Source organism: Entelurus aequoreus, linkage group LG06 (genome assembly GCF_033978785.1).
Source record: "Entelurus aequoreus isolate RoL-2023_Sb linkage group LG06, RoL_Eaeq_v1.1, whole genome shotgun sequence".
NCBI lineage: Eukaryota > Metazoa > Chordata > Actinopteri > Syngnathiformes > Syngnathidae > Entelurus > Entelurus aequoreus.
The window spans coordinates 27459053-27478363 of NC_084736.1; the positions used below are offsets into that span (position 1 = coordinate 27459053).

At 36.0% G+C, this 19311-nt stretch overlaps 1 protein-coding gene across 1 annotated transcript in view; it reads left to right on the forward strand.

Annotated features, from left to right (window-relative positions):
* LOC133652725 (alpha-1,6-mannosylglycoprotein 6-beta-N-acetylglucosaminyltransferase B-like) overlaps positions 1-19311 on the forward strand; it is a 651209-nt gene that overhangs the window by 456557 nt on the left and 175341 nt on the right. Inside the window, exon 3 of the mRNA XM_062051777.1 lies at positions 16243-16387. Coding sequence (XP_061907761.1) covers positions 16243-16387 — 145 coding nt within the window. The remainder of the gene's footprint in view (positions 1-16242; positions 16388-19311) is intronic.

A 19311-nucleotide genomic window follows, 5' to 3' on the forward strand; every position in this document is an offset into this window, starting at 1 on the left:
ATTTGAACGGCAAATGTGAAAATAAAAATAAAAATTATCTAAAACTGGTGAAGTTAAATGGAAAATAACTTTAGTATAATCACTGGATACATATAACAATTTAATTAATTTTTTTTCTTTTTACTTTTTTTTTTCTTTCCATGATGGCAGGTGAGGCCGTGCCTCCCCTGCCTCTAGTGACTGCACGCCACTGATTATATATATATATATATATATATATATATATATATCAGTGTTTCCCATAAACTGCCAAGATACCTGTGGCGGTGGGGGCGTGACTATGGGCATGGCTATGGGCGTGGTCACCATGATGTCATCGATTAATATGCATCATTTACTACAATGATTTGATTTTCTCTAAAAAGGCTAAAAAAATGTATACTTACTAATTAATAATAACAGTTTTGTTTTAAACGTCCATCCATCCATCCATCCATTTTACAATATAATTACAACACTTTATGTACATATTTATATACAGATTTGAACAATAAGTTATTCACTGAAATATATTAATTGTGGTTCTTACAAAAAATATATCTTATAAAATATAAAAGCTAAAATGTCTCAAAGCTCTGCCCCTTTAATTAATGCATACTAAATAATTTAACTTTAGCCTACTACTACAACCATATTATCTACCAGCAACATAAAGTGAAACAGAGGCAGAGGTGTCCTGCCACAGTCAGTAACAAATAAACAGAAAACAGTAGTGGTGGTAGATAGACACAGAGCTTCATCAAACGTCTGATCCACTGAACAAAGAGCTCCAAAAATCTTGAACTTTAGACTGCCATCAGTTTTACTCCCTACACTTAACCATGTGTTTCCTACCGCTTGCAGACTTTGCACCCTTTGTTATATACACATGTTGTGTTTCTAATATAAATACATTTAATAAAGTCAAATACAAATAAGGCAACAAGAGAAGTATCCTACACTTCTCTTTTGTAAAGTAAATCTGAACAGCCGATATGGGCATCTACATCAACTATATGATTTGCCTGAGATTTTTTTTAATTTTATTTATTTTTATTTGTGGCGGACGTAATTCTTTCGTGGCGGGCCGCCACAAATAAATGAATGTGTGGGAAACCCTGATATATATACGTGTTACTTTACATGCAGTCGGCCCTCAACCAAGTTTTTTCAGCCCAATGCGGCCCCCAAGAAAATTTTTTGGACACCCCTGGTTTAGTGTGTGTGTGTGTGTGTGTGTTTGTGTGTGTGTGTGTGTGTGCGTGTGTGTGCGTGTGTGTGGCCCCCACGTCAAAAAGTTTGGACACCCCTGGTTTAGTGTGTGTGTTTTTATATATATATATATATATATATATATATATATATACACACACATACATGTGTATGTATACATGTGTATATTTATGTATGTGTTACTTTACATGCAATGGGATTTCGGCGCTCAACCAAATATTTTCAGCCCAATGCGTCCCCCAAGTCAAAAAGTTTGGACACCCCTGGTTTAGTGTGTGTGTGTGTGTGTGTGTGTGTGTGTGTGTGTGTGTGTGTGTGTGTGTGTGTGTGCATATATATATATGTACATATGTGTATGTATACATGTGTATATTTATGTATATGTGTTACTTTACATGAAGTCGGCTTTCGGCCCTCAACCAATTTTTTTTTGCCCAATGGCCCCGAAGTTAACAAGTTAGGACACCAGGTTGTGCGTCCAGGCGCTGAGTTGCCTGACTTTGTGTTCTAGCTGGCTGATTTCCTTCCTGCTCTTGAGCGATTGAACGTATCAGCTGTGTGGGGAGTTGCTCAAAGTGGGTCGGGAGGTTTCACTCCCAGTCCTGGTTCAGTTAACATTTATTTTGCATGCGCTCACAACTTCCCTTTTGCTGTGAAAACAGGAAATAAGTTTATGCAAATGTTGGTCATATTGTCCCAGTTTGGCACAATTGGAGAAGCGAGAGCGAGTGGCAATAACTCATATCTTCATTGTTTGCCGCGACAGGCTGCAGAGAATGGGAGCGTGTTTTAATAGCCAGGAGATTTATCAGCCGAGCTTTTCAACAGGAACACATCTTATTGCACCCGACGAGATTTGACTCCGGGGCGGATGATAATGAAACATAACAAAACAAAAGTGCTGTCTTACATCTGCAGACCGCGTCGGCTTTTAATTGAAGCTATCAAAACGGCGCCGCTTGTTTTTCCATTTGCGAGCTGTCGGACGTAATCAGAGGCAGGAGTTGCAGGAGGATAAGTGACGGTGGTTTCTCCGCTCTGATAGCTTCTGGATGCTGCTAGCCCAGAGGTGCCAACACTCCACTCAATCAACCTCCGCTCTAATGAATATTTGAATGAGGAAGGAGGAGGTTTGTCGTGTACAAGAGTTGGAATCTTTTGTGACTTGGCGACACGTCAGAGAGCAGTTTCCAAACCAAGTCAAATCAAAGGTGACTGCAGTCAAATGTGTTGTTTCTCTTGCTACCTCTTTTCCCTTCTTCAGGCCCCCCAGGATTGGTCCAAATTGCGCCGAGTCACACAGTATTCAGCCAATTAGGGGTGTGAATCTTTGGGAACTTAACGAGTCATTCCGATTCTTGGGGTGAAGATTCGATTCGGAACCGATTCTTGCAATGTATTTTATTGCTGTGATAATTGTACTGATTATATATATTTTTTTAAACAGGTTACTGGGTAGAAAAGCTCCTTCCGGTTGCATGGAGATGACATCTTTTAAAAAATGTACTCTTATTCAAGAAAAAAAATAAAAAAATAAAATTATATATATATATATATATATATATATATATATATATATATATATATATATATATATATATATATATATATATATATATATATATATATATATATATATATATATATAGCATGATACCGCTGCTGCTCACTGCTGCTCACTGCTCCCCTCACCTCCTAGGGGGTTAACAAGGGGGATGGGACAAATTTCACCACACTTAGTGTGTGTGTGACAATCATTGGTACTTTAACTTAACTTAATGTGTGTGTGTCTGTGTGTGTGTGTGTGTGTATATACTTTATATATATGTATGTATATACTGTATATATGTATGTATATACTGTATATATATATATATATATATACATATATATATGTATGTACTGTGTATATATATATATGTATGTACTGTATATATATATGTATGTATGTATATAGTGTATGTATATGTATGTATATATGTATGTATGTATATACTGTATATGTATGTATGTATATACTGTATATATGTATGTATGTATATACTGTATATATATATATATATATATATATATATATATATATATATATATATATATATATATATATATATATATATATATATATATATATATATATATATATATATATATATATATGTATACGGCCTGCCGATATTATCGGCCGATAAATGCTTTAAAATGTATAATGTCATACTTCTATGTGTCATACTTGATCATTTCGCGATATTGCCATATTTTTGCTGAAAGGATTTAGTAGAGAACATCGACGATAAAGTTCGCAACTTTTGGTCGCTGATAAAAAAGCCTTGCATGTACCGGAAGTAGCGTGACGTCACAGGTTGTGGAGCGCCTCACATCTGCACATTGTTTACAATCATGGCCAGCAGCAGCGAGAGCGATTCGGACCGAGAAAGCGACGATTACCCCATTAATTTGAGCGAGGATGAAAGATTCGTGGATGAGGAAAGTGAGAGTGAAGGATTAGAGGGCAGTGGAAGCGATTCAGATAGGGAAGATGCTGTGAGAGGCGGGTGGGACCTGATATTCAGCTGGGAATGACAGCGCCTTTACAAACAGTAAATAAACACAAGACATATATATACTCTATTAGCCACAACACAACCAGGCTTATATTTAATATGCCACAAATTAATCCGCATAACAAACACCTCCCCCCTCCCGTCCATACAACCCACCAATACAAATCAAACACCCGCACAACACACTCAATCCCACAGCCCAAAGTACCGTTCACCTCCCCAAAGTTCATACAGCACATATATTTCCCCAAAGTTACGTACGTGACATGCACATAGCGGCACGCACGTACGGGCAAGCGATCAAATGTTTGGAAGCCAAAGCTGTACTCACGGTAGCGCGTCTGCTATCCAACTCAAAGTCCTCCTGGTTGTGTTGCTGTAGCCAGCCGCTAATACACCGATCCCACCTACAGCTTTCTTCTTTGCTGTCTTCATTGTTCATTAAACAAATTGCAAAAGATTCACCAACACAGATGTCCAGAATACCGTGGAATTTTGCGATGAAAACAGACGACTTAATAGCTGGCCACAATGGTGTCCCAATATGTCCGCACAATCCGTGACGTCACGCGCAAACGTCATCATACCGAGACGTTTTCAGCAGAATATTTCGCGGGAAATTTAAAATTGCACTTTACTAATCTAACCCGGCCGTATTGGCATGTGTTGCAATGTTAAGATTTCATCATTGATATATAAACTATCAGACTGCGTGGTCGGTAGTAGTGGGTTTCAGTAGGCCTTTAACTTTGCGACTACTGCCATGTTTGTTGTTGTTGTTGTTGCACGCGCCGTTACGAGTTGCGAGTTTTTCCCCCGTCTTTATCAAAATATAACTATAGATGTTAACATTGTGTATGTGCTGAAAGATTCAATTATAATTGTTGTCTTTGGTAAAAGTTTAACTCCTTCAGGTTTTGCTTACATTTGATTTATTTTATTTAGACTCACAGAGTTGATGCTTTTCGAAACACTCGTAGCAAACGCGTTTAAGGAATGCCAATAATATCAAGATGATACTTAAATGGGAAATAGTAAACGTTACAAATATATCAAACAAACCTAAAAGGGATCAGTGCAAACTCATGTATTCTTCGACTCTGGAGTGCAAGCTACTTTTCTTGTTGTCTTTTGTAAAATCTTGCACTCTTCCGCCCTTTCCGATTACCTCTCTAGGAACTCTGAAGAAAATGTAATCCTTTTCGCGATTTGAACGGTACGTACAGCCGAAAACAACGCAAGCATAGGGCATTTTCCTCTTCAAGAAAGGCTAAATGGCCCCTAGTACCCATTGAGAACAGAGTTAGCTTGACCACCACACAGATTTACTGTAACATCCAAGGAACACTGTCTTCCATAATCTTATTATTATTACAATATTTTTTATGTGACATGTTCTTATTTTGTGGTCGGTAGTAGTGGGTTTCAGTAGGCCTTTAATATTCTGGTTCCTACATTATATATCAATACAGTCTGCAAGGGATACAGTCCGTAAGCACACATGATTGTGCATGCTGCTGGTCCACTAATAGTACTAACCTTTAACAGTTAATTTTACTCATTTTCATTCATTAGTAGTTTCTATGTAACTGTTTTTATATTGTTTTACTTTCTTTTTTATTCAAGAAAATGTTTTTAATTTATTTATCTTGTTTTATTAATTTTTTAAAAAAGGACCTTATCTTCACCCTGGTTGTCCAAATTAGGCATAATAATTTGTGTTAATTCCACGACTGGGACGGTGTGGCAAAGTTGGTAGAGTGGCTGTGCCAGCAATCGGAGTGTTGCTGGTTACTGGGGTTCAATTCCCACCTTCTACCTTCCTAATCACGTCCGTTGTGTCCTTGGGCAAGACACTTCACCCTTTGCCTCTGATGGCTGCTGGTTAGCGCCTTGCATGGCAGCTCCCGCCATCAGTGTGTGAATGTGTGTGTGAATGGGTGAATGTGGAAATACTGTCAAAGCGCTTTGAGTACCTTGAAGGTAGAAAAGCGCTATACAAGTATAACCCATTTATCATTTATCATGACTGTATGTATCGGTATCGGTAATTAAGAGTTGTACAATATCGGAATATCGGATATCGGCAAAAAGCCATTATCGGAAATCCGTAGTATAAATGTGTATATACTGTATATGTGTATGTATGTATATATGTGTAAGTATGTATATATTTGTATATGTATGTATATCCATCCATTCATGTATATATGTATATATATACTGTGTGTGTGTATATATATATATATATATATATATATATATATATATATATATATATATATATATATATATATATATATATATATATATATATATATATATATATATATAATGTATATATATATATACAATCAGAGGGTTGCTGGTTACTGGGGTTCAATCCCCACCTTCTACCATCCTAGTCACGTCCGTTGTGTCCTTGGGCAAGACACTTCACCCTTGCTCCTGATGGGTGCTTGTAGCGCCTTGCATGGCAGCTCCCTCCATCAGTGTGTGAATGTGTGTGTGAATGGGTGAATGTGGAAATACTGTCAAAAGCGCTTTGAGTACCTTGAAGGTAGAAAAGCGCTATACAAGTATAACCCATTTATCATTTATTTATATATACATATATACTCCTCCAACACGAACATTATTGTTTTTGCACTTTTTGGGTTCTTATTAAATAACATTTTTAAATAGATTCAATCTTGCACGTGGAAAGTTTAAGTGTGGGCTTTAGTTGATATAACACTTCTGTCAGGGGGTGCATTCTACGGCAGGGGTGTATTCTCTACCACCAGGAGGCGGGATTACTGCGAGCCTCAGCCAGTGCGTCTTCGCAGCCGTTTTATGATTGCTCAGCACAAGAAATACTTACACACATACAGTTGTTGACAAAATACACTGTACATTATAAACCTCAGCTAACTAAACTATGGAAATGTATAATATAGTTCATATAGCAATACGGTCTCACTGCACAGCAGGCCAGCAGTTAGCCGAGTCCGCAATCCATGTTGAGGCACAACGCAGTGACGTTCCTCAACTGGCTGCTGATCACCGCACCGTCTCTTCTCAGTATTTGAACAGCAAATGTGAAAATTCAGTGATTTTGAATACAAATAATCTAAAACTGGTGAAGTTAAATGGAAAATATCTTCATAGTATAATCACTGGATACATATAACAATTTAATTATTTTGTTTTATTTAAAAAAAAAAAATATTTCCATGATGTCACGTGCGGCCCCGCCTCACCTGCCTCCCCTGACTGCACGTCACTGGTGTATATATATATATATATATATATATATATATATATATATATATATATATATATATATATATATATATATATATATATATATATATATATATATATATACATATATATATATATATATATATATATATATATATATATATATATATATATATATATATATATATATATATATATATATATATATATATATGTATGTGTGTGTATATATATATATATATATATATGTGTGTATATATATATACATATACGTGTTTATATATACGTGTGTATATATGTATATATATATACGTGTGTATATATGTATATATACGTGTATATATACAGTACAGTATGTGTGTATATGTATATATATGTATATGTCTAAATATAATATACTGTATGTGTGTATATATATATGTATGTATATATATATATATATATGTATATGTGAATATATAATGTATGTATATATATGTGTAAATATATGTGTGTATATATGTGTATGTATATGTATATATGTGTATATATATGTATAAATGTGTATATATATATACAAACCCCGTTTCCTTATGAGTTGGGAAATTGTGTTAGATGTATATACAAACGGAATACAATGATTTGCAAATCCTTTTCAACCCATGTTCAATTGTTCAAACTCATAAACTTTATTTACTTTTTGCAAATAATAATTAACTTAGAATTTCATGGCTGCAACACATGCCAAAGTAGTTGGGAAAGGGCATGTTCACCACTGTGTTTAATGGCCTTTCCTTTTAACAACACTCAGTAAACGTTTGGGAACTGAGGAGACACATTTTTTAAGCTTCTCAGGTGGAATTATTTCCCATTCTTGCTTGTTGTACAGCTTAAGTTGTTCAACAGTCTCCGTTGTGGTATTTTAGGCTTCATAATGCGCCACACATTTTCAACGGGAGACATGTCTGGACTACAGGCAGGCCAGTCTAGTACCCGCACTCTTTTACTATGAAGCCACGTTGATGTAACACGTGGCTTGGCATTGTCTTGCTGAAATAAGCAGGGGCGTCCATGATAACGTTGCTTGGATGGCAACATATGTTGCTCCAAAACCTGTATGTACTTGGGCACTAATACACCCCTATACCATCACAGATGCTGGCTTTTCAACTTTGCGCTTATAACAATCCGGATGGTTCCTTTCCTCTTTGGTCCGGAGGACACGACGTCCACAGTTTCCAAAAACAAGTTGAAATGTGGACTCGTTAGACCATAGAACACTTTTACACTTTGTATCAGTCCATCTTAGATGAGCTCAGGCCCACCGAAGCTGACGGCGTTTCTGGGTGTTGTTGATAAACGGTTTTCGCCTTGCATAGGAGAGTTTTAACTTGCACTTACAGATGTAGCGACCAACTGTAGTTACTGACAGTGGGTTTCTGAAGTGTTTCTGAGCCCATGTGGTGATATCCTTTACACACTGATGTCGCTTGTTGATGCAGTACAGCCTGAGGGATCGAAGGTCACGGGCTTAGCTGCTTACGTGCAGTGATTTCTCCAGATTCTCTGAACCCTTTGATGATATTACGGACCGTAGATGGTGAAATCCCTAAATTCCTTGCAATAGCTGGTTGAGAAAGGTTTTTCTTAAACTGTTCAACAATGTGCTCACGCATTTGTTGACAAAGTGGTGACCCTCGCCCCATCCTTGTTTGTGAATGACTGAGCATTTCATGGAATCTACTTTTATACCCAATCATGGAACCCACCTCTTTCCAATTTGCCTGTTCACCTGTGAGATGTTCCAAATAAGTGTTTGATGAGCATTCCTTAACTTTATCAGTATTTATTGCCACCTTTCCCAACTTCTTTGTCACGTGTTGCTGGCATCAAATTCTAAAGTTAATGATTATTTGCAAAAAAAAAAAGTTTATCAGTTTGAACATCAAATATGTTGTCTTTGTAGCATATTCAACTGAATATGGGTTGAAAATGATTTGCAAATCATTGTATTCCGTTTATATTGACATCTAACACAATTTCCCAACTCATATGGAAACGGGGTTTGTATATACCAGGGGTCACCAACCTTTTTGAAACCAAGGGCTACTTCTTGGGTGCTGATTAATGCGAGGGGCTACCAGTTAGATACACACTTAAATAAATTACCAGAAGTAGCCAATTTGCTCAATTTACCTTTAACTCTGTTATTATTAATAATTAATGATATTTATCTTTGTGGAAACACTGATCATCTTAATGATTTCTCACAATAAATATATATAGAAACAGATAAATATCAATATGCAACACTTTATTTTCATATTTTCTCTAAGTGCACATTTTTCAAATTGAACATTTTCAAATGATCACTTCTAAGACAGTCTTGTGAAATCACAATATCCCATTTTAACTAGCTAGCCACTAACATTTTTTAACAAATCATGAATTACTTTGCACCATGTTTGTACAAATAATAACTCATGTAAAATACAAAAGTAAACTCTCAAATTTTTAAATCGTGTCACACTTTGAACTGGACACCAAATCTGTTATCTGTTTCTTTGTCAGTTAGTGGGAAGCCTGGCATTGCATGCTGTTAACTAGTGTGTTGTACTCTGGTGTGTAACTTGACACTGCAACTCTGAGTGAGTCTTGCAGATGTGCATCAGTGAGGCGTGTTCTGTGTTTGTTCTTGATGAAGTTCATGTCAGAAAAGGCTGATTCACAAAGATACGATTTTTCCTCATTGTTTGCGGAACCTTCTTAATCTTTTGGACATATTTTCACAGCAATCTGGCCTTAAGCTTAATTATGATAAATGTAAAATGTTAAGGATCGGAAATCTAAAGGGAACGTCCTTTCGAATGGAATGCAAAGTGCCTGTTTTGTGGACAGATGGACCAGTTAACATACTTGGTGTTGTTGTCCCAGAAAATCTGGAAGATCTAGGCTCAGTAAATTATGATAATCGACTAAGAAAGCTGGACAAAATTATGCAATTATGGAAAGGGAAATCCCTAACCTTGTATGGTAAAATGTCTATTGCCAACTCGTTAATTATTACTCAATTTATTTATTTGTTTTTGTCATTACCAGCTCCATCACAAAACTTTTTTGAGATTTATGAGCGGAGGGTCTTCGATTTTGTCTGGAACGGCAAACGAAAAGATTAAAAGAAAGGTTTTGTACAAAGAGTATGAATATGGGGGCCTGAAACTTCTCAACCTTGAAGCTATGTGTCTGTCTTTAAAAGCATCAATTGTTCCAAAGATGTATTTAAACATTGAGTGGTACACAAATGTCCTGTTGGACAAAAAACATGTACTGTATCAAAATAAATTGTATCCTTTTTTACAAGTGATCCCCTCCCAGAGAGTCTGCTGGGAAACATGGCGGGGTTCATAAAGGAAACAATCCACTCATAGTGGTGTTTTCAATTTTATGTGCCAGAAAAAAGAGACTATATTTTGCAGCAGTTAATATGGATGAACTCTAATATTGTAATAGATGGAAAGCCTTTCTTTTGGAAAAATATGTTTGAAAGAGGAATCATTTTTGTCAATGATATTATCAATGAGAATGGTAAAATTATGAAGTATGATGAATTTAGAGCTATGTATGGTGATGCTTGCTCAAGCTTTTCATTTTATCAACTAACTGGAGTAATTGGGAAAAGATGGAAACAAATAATTAATTATGGAACTACTAAATTATTAGTTTGTAAACCTCTAATAAGAAATTCTAGTTGGCAAAAAGGAACTAAAATAAATAGAAAAATATATAATTTTTATTTAATAAAGAAATCTTTGAAGGCTGCCTCATACAACACAAATGGAAAATGGGAGGACTTTTTTGACTGCCCGTTGCCATGGGATGCCATATTCAAACTAATCTATAAAACAACTATCGATGTGCAAAATCGTTATTTTCAAATTAAAATTATTTATAACTTCTTACCCACAGGGAAAATGTTAAAATTATGGAATATGACAGAGTCAGATGATTGCCGATTTTGTTGTCAGGAGTCTGAATCCACCCTGCATTTGTTTTGGTATTGTCATATTGTGTCTTTGTTTTGGGTGGAAGTTGAAAAAATGTGTTTAAGGATTGGTTTGTTTATGAAGCTTGATGTGGTTTCTGTTATTTTAGGAGAGTTCATTGACAGTCATGATTTAGTCAATTTAATTATAGTACTCGGTAAAATGTTTATTTTTAAGGCCAAAAACAGATATTCACTTAGTATTACTTTCTTTAAAACATTTACTCAGTATTTTCTAACTTAAGAAAGTTACATGGTTGAAAACGATAATGATGCCAAAAAACATTAAAAAAAGATGAGAAGTCCTCAAAGGCTTATTTTGAAAGTATAATTATGTTTATAGATGATATGATATCTGTTGTTGTGTTCCCTAATTTGAGTGACCTGGACATAATCTGGACTGTACATAAATGCTTATTTTGAAAATGTAATTTTGTTTATAAATGATATGCAATCTGTTGTGTTCCCTAATTTTTTTCTGTGGACATGAATGAAGGTGTGTGTTGCTGAGTCAGACTTGGACATTTGCAGCTAGAAAAGTCATTTACCACATTAGCAATGTATAGAGTGTACTTCTTTAAAGTTAAGACTAGTTTAAAGTTATCTTCATTGAAAAATAAGGACATTTTAATGTGACCCCAAACTTCTGAACGGTAGTATATATATATATATATATATATATATATATATATATATATATATATATATATATATATATATATATATATATATATATATATATATATATATATATATATATATATATATATATATATATGTGTATGTATGGATGGATGTGTATGAGAAAGAGACATTTTGAGACATTGTCCATTCAGCAGACATATACATGTATTCTATAGAGCACAGGGCAGGTTGCAGTGCAAGCGGTGATCTAATATAGGAAGCAGTTCAATATTGATGGTGCTTTGGCGTCACAGTAATGGAGTCGTTAGAGGAGATTAGCTGCAGCTATTTCAACTCTTAAATTAACCAGCAGATGAAGAATCACACTGCAGAGCTCCACATGGCACAAACTCTGTATTTGCTATAGAACAAAATGTTTTTTAAGAGGCAGTAATGAGCAGTTGATTGCAAACAAATGCAATATATAAATATACATGCGTAAGGTCCAGTGCTAAAAATGTAGTGTGTAGGAAGGAAGGGTGTTTGGTCTCGGTAATGGTGATTTATGAGAAGCATTACTGTGAAGAATTGTGAGTTCTGCTTCCCACACTTAAGCCCAGAGGCTCTTAGATTTACTGCAGTACTCCAGCTCGTAGACCAACCAACTTATAGCAAATATCTGGATTCTTTTCCCAGAGCAGCTACTTCTTATTTAAAGTAAAACGCTCCTAAATCATCAGCATAATGAAATGTTAATTGCAGGGTGAATAGTTTTAGAGGCATTTCACAAACAGCGGAATACTTATAAAAGTCATATATATATATATATATATATATATATATATATATATATATATATATATATATATATATATATATATATATATATGTCTTAATTAGATCATCCAAAAAAATAGTGCTCGATATATATATATATATATATATATATATATATATATATATATATATATATATATATATATATATATATATATATATATATATATATATATATATATATATATATATATATATATATGTATATGTACTTGTATATATATGTATATGTACTTGTATATATATACACATATATACAGTATATATATATATATATATATATATATATATATATATATATATATATATATATATATATATATATATATATATATATATATATATATATATGAAGAGCCAGGGGGAAAGTACACAGCCCTGAGGAGTACCAGTTTTCGTGGTTCGACTGTCCGAGACAATCTTACCCAGCCGCATGTGCTGTCTTCGGTGTGTCAGGAAGTCATTGATCCAACTGCAGAGGGAGTCGGGCACGTTGAGCTGGTAGAGCTTGTCTCGTAGCAGTCCAGGGAGGATGGTGTTGAAGGCAGAGCTGAAGTATGAGTATATTTTCATTATATCCACCATCGCCATAAATTGTAGGAACTTTAAAAATAGTTTTTTCTAAATTCACCATCAGACCAAGGCCGGTTTCTTAGCCAGCCTTTGTGCGACTTTTACGAACGCTAAGGATGGAGTATGTGTGGCGATCTGCACCGGCTAACGCAAACAACAACAACAACAACAACGCATCATGGCTCGTTTTGAACAAGGTCAGATGGTGAATGCAGCGAAAACCGGCGCCAACAAGGCGAGAGCGTGGAGTTTTTGCACAACACGGCCCCTTTAAGAAATATTTCCACTCCTGCTGCTGTGTGAACAGGAATACGTTTGATGGCGTTCGTTCATGGAAGTGAAACATGCTTGTGAAAATGTTGAATTATTGAGTGCAGACATCCACCAGCGTATTCCACGGCTGCTCTTCTGGCATTGATTGAAAATGTGAAGACGAGGATGGCGGCGGGGGCGGGGAGGTGGGATATTTATTTCCAATCCTGCAACTTTTCACTGGGCTTTAAACTTTAAACATCAGTGTCACACACGTACTCTTGTACACAAAGAAGCAAACTGTTTTTTTTTACTTTTGTGTCTGTTTTGTTAGTTTTTACTCGATGTAAAAACACTTCCCTCAAAAAGTGACTTTCGCCTAACCAGGGGGTCAGCAAGCCGCGGCTCTCTAGTGGCCCTAGTGGCTCCCTGTAGCATTTTTAAAAAAGGATTGAAAATGGAAAAAGATGAAAGAAAAATACTTTTTTTTGTTTTAGTATGTTTTTTGTTTAAGGACAAACATGACACAAACCTTCCCAATTGTTAGAAAGTCCACTGTTTAATATGTTTGTGTGTCTGCTTCACTGATAGTATTTGGTGAACATCGTTTTGACCTACTAATTTCTGCGGTTCTTGAACTCGCCATAGTGTGGACTGTGACGCGACAGTTAGTTTTTTCTTTTAAACTCTTTCACTCCTTTGTCTCATTTTGTCCACCAAACATTTTATACTGTGCGTGAATGCACAAAGGTGCGCTTTGTTGATGTTATTGGCTTGCTGGAGTGCCAATCAGGCATATTTGGTCAGTGCATGACTGCAAGCTAATCGATGCTAACATGCTATTTAGGCTCGCTGTATGTACATGTTGCATCATTATGCATACTTTTTTGATAGTAGGCTAATATAGACACATCATTATAACACTTATATAAGGCTCTTAAAGTCATTTTGATAGTAGGCTATTATAGCTAATATAGACACTTACATCATGTGTTGTCTTCATTATGACACTTATATAAGACTTTTAAAGTCATTTTGATAGTAGGCTAATATAACTAATGTAGACACTTACATCATGTGTTGCCTTCATTATAACACTTATATAAGACTTCTAAAATAATTTAGATAGTAGGCTATTATAGCTAATATAGACACATCATGTGTTGTCTTCATTATAACACTTATATAAGACTTTTAAAGTCATTTTGATAGTAGGCTAATATAGACACTTACATCTTGTGTTGTCTTCATTATTACACTTATATAAGACTTTTAAAGTCATTTTGATAGTAGGCTAATATAGACACATCATGTGTTGCCTTCATTATAACACTTATATAAGACTTTTAAAGTCATTTTGATAGTAGGCTTAAAAAATGCTAATATAGACACGTCATGAGTTGCCTTCATTATAAGATTTATATACGGCTTTTCATTTTTTGTGCCTCCAGACAGATTTGTTTTTTGTATTTTTGGTCGTTGGATACGCGCTACCGTGAGTACGCAGCTGCGGCTTCCAAACATTTGATCGCTTGCCCGTACGTGCGTGCCGCTATGTGCATGTCACGTACGTAACTTTGGGGAAATATATGTGCTGTATGAACTTTGGGGAGGTGAACGGTACTTTGGGCTGTGGGATTGAGTGTGTTGTGCGGGTGTTTGATTTGTATTGGCGGGTTATATGGACGGGAGGGGGGAGGGGTTTGTTATGTGGGATTAATTTGTGGCATATTAAATATAAGCCTGGTTGTGTTGTGGCTAATAGAGTATATATATATGTCTTGTGTTTATTTACTGTTTTAGTCATTCCCAGCTGAATATCAGGTCCCACCCGCCTCTCACAGCATCTTCCCTATTTGAATCGCTTCCACTGCCCTCTAGTCCTTCACTCTCACTTTCCTCATCCACAGATCTTTCATCCTCGCTCAAATTAATGGGGAAATCGTCGCTTTCTCGATCCGAATCGCTCTCGCTGCTTGTGGCCATGATTGTAAACAATGTGCAGATGTGAGAAGCTCCACAACCTGTGACGTCACGCTACTTCTGGTACAGGCAAGGCTTTTTTATCACCGACCAAAAGTTGCGAATTTTATCGTCAATGTTCTCTACTAAATCCTTTCAGCAAAAATATGGCAATATCGCGAAATGATCAAGTATGACACATAGAATGGACACGCTATCCCCGATTAAATAAGAAAATCTCATTTCAGTAGGCCTTTAATGTGCGGTAGTGGGAACAAATATGGGGTAAAAATAAATAAATAATAAAATAAAATAAATTACACAACAGGCAATAAAGAAAAAAACTAACAATTGAAATAAACAGACTACTATCCAATACAAATAATAAGCAATCCTGTACAATATACAAAACACTATAGAAATACAAAATACTGTACAATATACAGAAGAAGACAAGAGTACCGGAGTAATAAATAACAATCAGTGTCGGACGTATTGCACTCGAAGGGAATATTGCACAGTAGGGTATTAGGGTAGGATATTGTATAGGGGTGAATTATTATTATAAGTTAGAGTTCAAGATGGTGACAGCTCTGGGAAAGAAGCTGTTTCTGAGCCTGTTAGCCTAATTAGCGTAGGATCTGAGTGTGATCCAAGACTGCAGGATGAGGACCCCAACATACCGTCCTTCATTGACAAGGTGTTAACCAGAGGACCAGCGGGGTCATTCATTATCGGAGTCCAGCAAGAAGGCAAAAACCAATACTGCCAGAATAAATAGCTGACTCGGCTTTTCTTTGCGCGAGCATCGCCTCCCCGTGAGCCGGTGGTTTAGTCATGAAGGACAGGAAGAAATACTCTTGGCGTGCTTGTGCTGCACTAATGAAACACAATGCTAGACTTTGCTCTGTATTATTGTGCGTAGTATCCCTAATGTCCCTTTTTGCTTTGCAGTATTTGGCGGCCATGAATCTCGCAGTGTGCTGAAGAAGATCAGCGACATGCTGGAAGTCATCATGAAGAGGATGGACGCTCTGTCCAGACCCAGTAACGCCACTGAAAGCCACAAGCTGGACGAGCTGGCCTCCGTTCTGGACAGGTAGACAAGAGCACACCTAGTGTACAATGCAAGGTGTCCGAAAAGGAGTTGGAAGAAGCAAAACTTACTTGAACATAACCCTTTTGCCCATGGGGTGCAATATAATATTACTTTAAAATATGAAATCACATTTTTCAGGCATGAATATTTAACTCACTTTTCTCACATTTGGCTCATTTACATTTCAAAATGAAAATGTTAAATCTAAATGATAAATATAAATCTGAAGGTTAAATATAAATATTAAGTTTGACTCTGTTAAATGTAAATGTTAAATCATAATCTAAATACACATGTCAAATGTTAAATCATACTCTAAATATACATGTTAAATGTAAATGTTAAATCATCATCTAAATACGCATGTTAAATGTAAATGTTAAATCTGACTCGGTTAAATGTAAATGCCCATCTATCCATCCATTTTCTACCGCTTGTCCCTTTTGGGGTCGCGGGGGGTGCTGGAGGCTATCTCAGCTGCATTCGGGCGAAAGGCGGGGTACACCCTGGACAAGTCGCCACCTCATCACTAGGGATGATGTTTGATAAGAAATTATCAAGTTCCAAGCCTATTATCGAATCCTCTTATCGAACCGATTCCTTATCGATTCTCTTATCGAGTCCAGATAGGTTGTTGTATATGGAAAAAAACACACAATATTTGGTTTAACAAAAGCTCACTTTTGTTATATAAGAAAAAAATAAAATCTAATAAATAAATAAATATTGACTGTTACCCACCTAAAAAAATAAAATAAAATAAATAAATATTGACTGTTGTTACCCAAATTATATTAAGTGGGATTTTTCAGAAAAACAAATATATACAGTAACACAAAAACAACCTGTCTCTGTGATCACTATAGGTGTATAGATAATACTATAGTGTTAAATAAAATCAGTCCCTTGGGCACAAAACTGAAAATAATACAGCTCTCTAAAAAGTGCACTTCTGCTGCTATTGGACATAACTGTTTGTTATGATGCTTTGACATTTTTGCACTTTATTTCTTTATTGAAAGAAAATTGTAAGAAGAGAAAAGTTGTTTGCAAATGTGGTTACAATGCTAAAAAATGAAAAGTTAAAGCTAAAAAAAGAAATACACTTTATTGAGTTAACATTATTTCTTTATAGGGACGGCGTGGCGAAGTTGGTAGAGTGGCCGTGCCAGCAATCGGAAGGTTGCTGGTTACTGGGGTTCAATCCCCACCTTCTACCATCCTAGTCACGTCCGTTGTGTCCTTGGGCAAGACACTTCACCCTTGCTCCTGATGGCTGCTGGTTAGCGCCTTGCATGGCAGCTCCCGCCATCAGTGTGTGAATGTGTGTGTGAATGGGTGAATGTGGAAATACTGTCAAAGCGCTTTGAGTACGTTGAAGGTAGAAAAGCGCTATACAAGTATAACCAATTTATCATTTATTATCATTTATAGGGGGAAAGATGTGATGTTATGAGATAGGGAAAATAACAACTACACTACCCAGCATGTAACGGGAGTGACGAGCATGCGCGGTAGCCCCGAAAAGTGTTGTTGCATGTCGCCAGCCGGCAGCTAAGAATGAGGTTATGAGCACGCTGTGAAAGTAAACGTCATGAACTCAGCCAACACGCCTCGTCTGTATTATTTATAATTAGACAGAGTACGCATATACAGTGTGATTTTGTTTTGTTTACAAGGAAAGAAAAACAAAAGTTAAAAAAGGGAGATATATGTTGTATATATATGTATGTGCTGCGGTTGCTTTAAGAACGTTGCGACAGCTGCCGTAAAGGAGGTGCGTTGCTAGCCTGGTTGCTATGTTTCCGGTTGGTCGTAAAAGTGTTCGTCATGTGTTTGTACCCTGCTCAAATCTCTCAGTAAAGTTATTCATTGGATTATACCTTTTGTTTTGAACTTTATTACACTTTGGAGCGCTTTTTCCGGTCCATTGTTTTCCTGCTTTCGCTATCTGCGCCTAATGACTGAGCTACGTGACGTCATTTCTTGTGGTGTCCCACGTAGCATTTCTGGTCGGGACGGGATTAGAATAAAGAACCAACTTTTTTTCTTTACTATAGTAATCTCAATAACGGGTACCGGTTCTCAAAAAGGGATTCGAGTCCGAGGACTGGGTTCTTTTCTTATCGCACAACCGGGTGTCATGTCTGTTCATGTTTTTGTTTTGGCCATGTATTTGTTTTTTGGACTCTTTTTAGTTTCTGGTTGCACTTCCTTGTTTGTTCGTTTCCATAGCAACTCATTAGTTTTTCACCTGTCCTGTCACGCACCTGCTTCACGTTTTGAGTCACGCACCTGTTTTTACTGATCATGTCACTATTTAAATCTGTCTGTTTCTGTTGTTCGTCCTGGCGACCTCACACTTTTTCATCACTCTGATTCATGTCATGTTCACAGTTCTTTGCCAAGTAAGTTTTTGTTTATTAATGCCACAGTTAGAGTTTTTGTTTCATTGTTCATAGTTTCTGCCTTTTGTGCAAGTTTTATTTTCATAGCCAAGTTTTGTACTTCCGCCATTGTGCGCGCCTTTTGTTTATTCTTTTTTTGAGTGTTAATATTAAATCATGTTTCTTAATACACGTCTTGCCCGCGCCAATTTTCCGTTGCCTTCCGGAGAAACAAAACCCAAGAACCAAGTCGTGACACCGGGAAAACCGGTTTCGAGTATCATCCCTACTCATCACAGTTAAATGTAAATGTTACATCATAATCTAAATCCACATGTTAAATGTAAATGTTAAATCTGACTGTTAAATGTAAATGTCAAATTGAAATGTTAAATCAAAATTTTAAATACACATGTTAAATGTAAATGTTTAATCTGACTGTTAAATCATAATCTAAATGCACATGTTTAAATGTAAATGTTAAAAGTAAATTGTAAACTAAAAATGTTAAGTTTTAATGTCATGTTAAAAAGTACA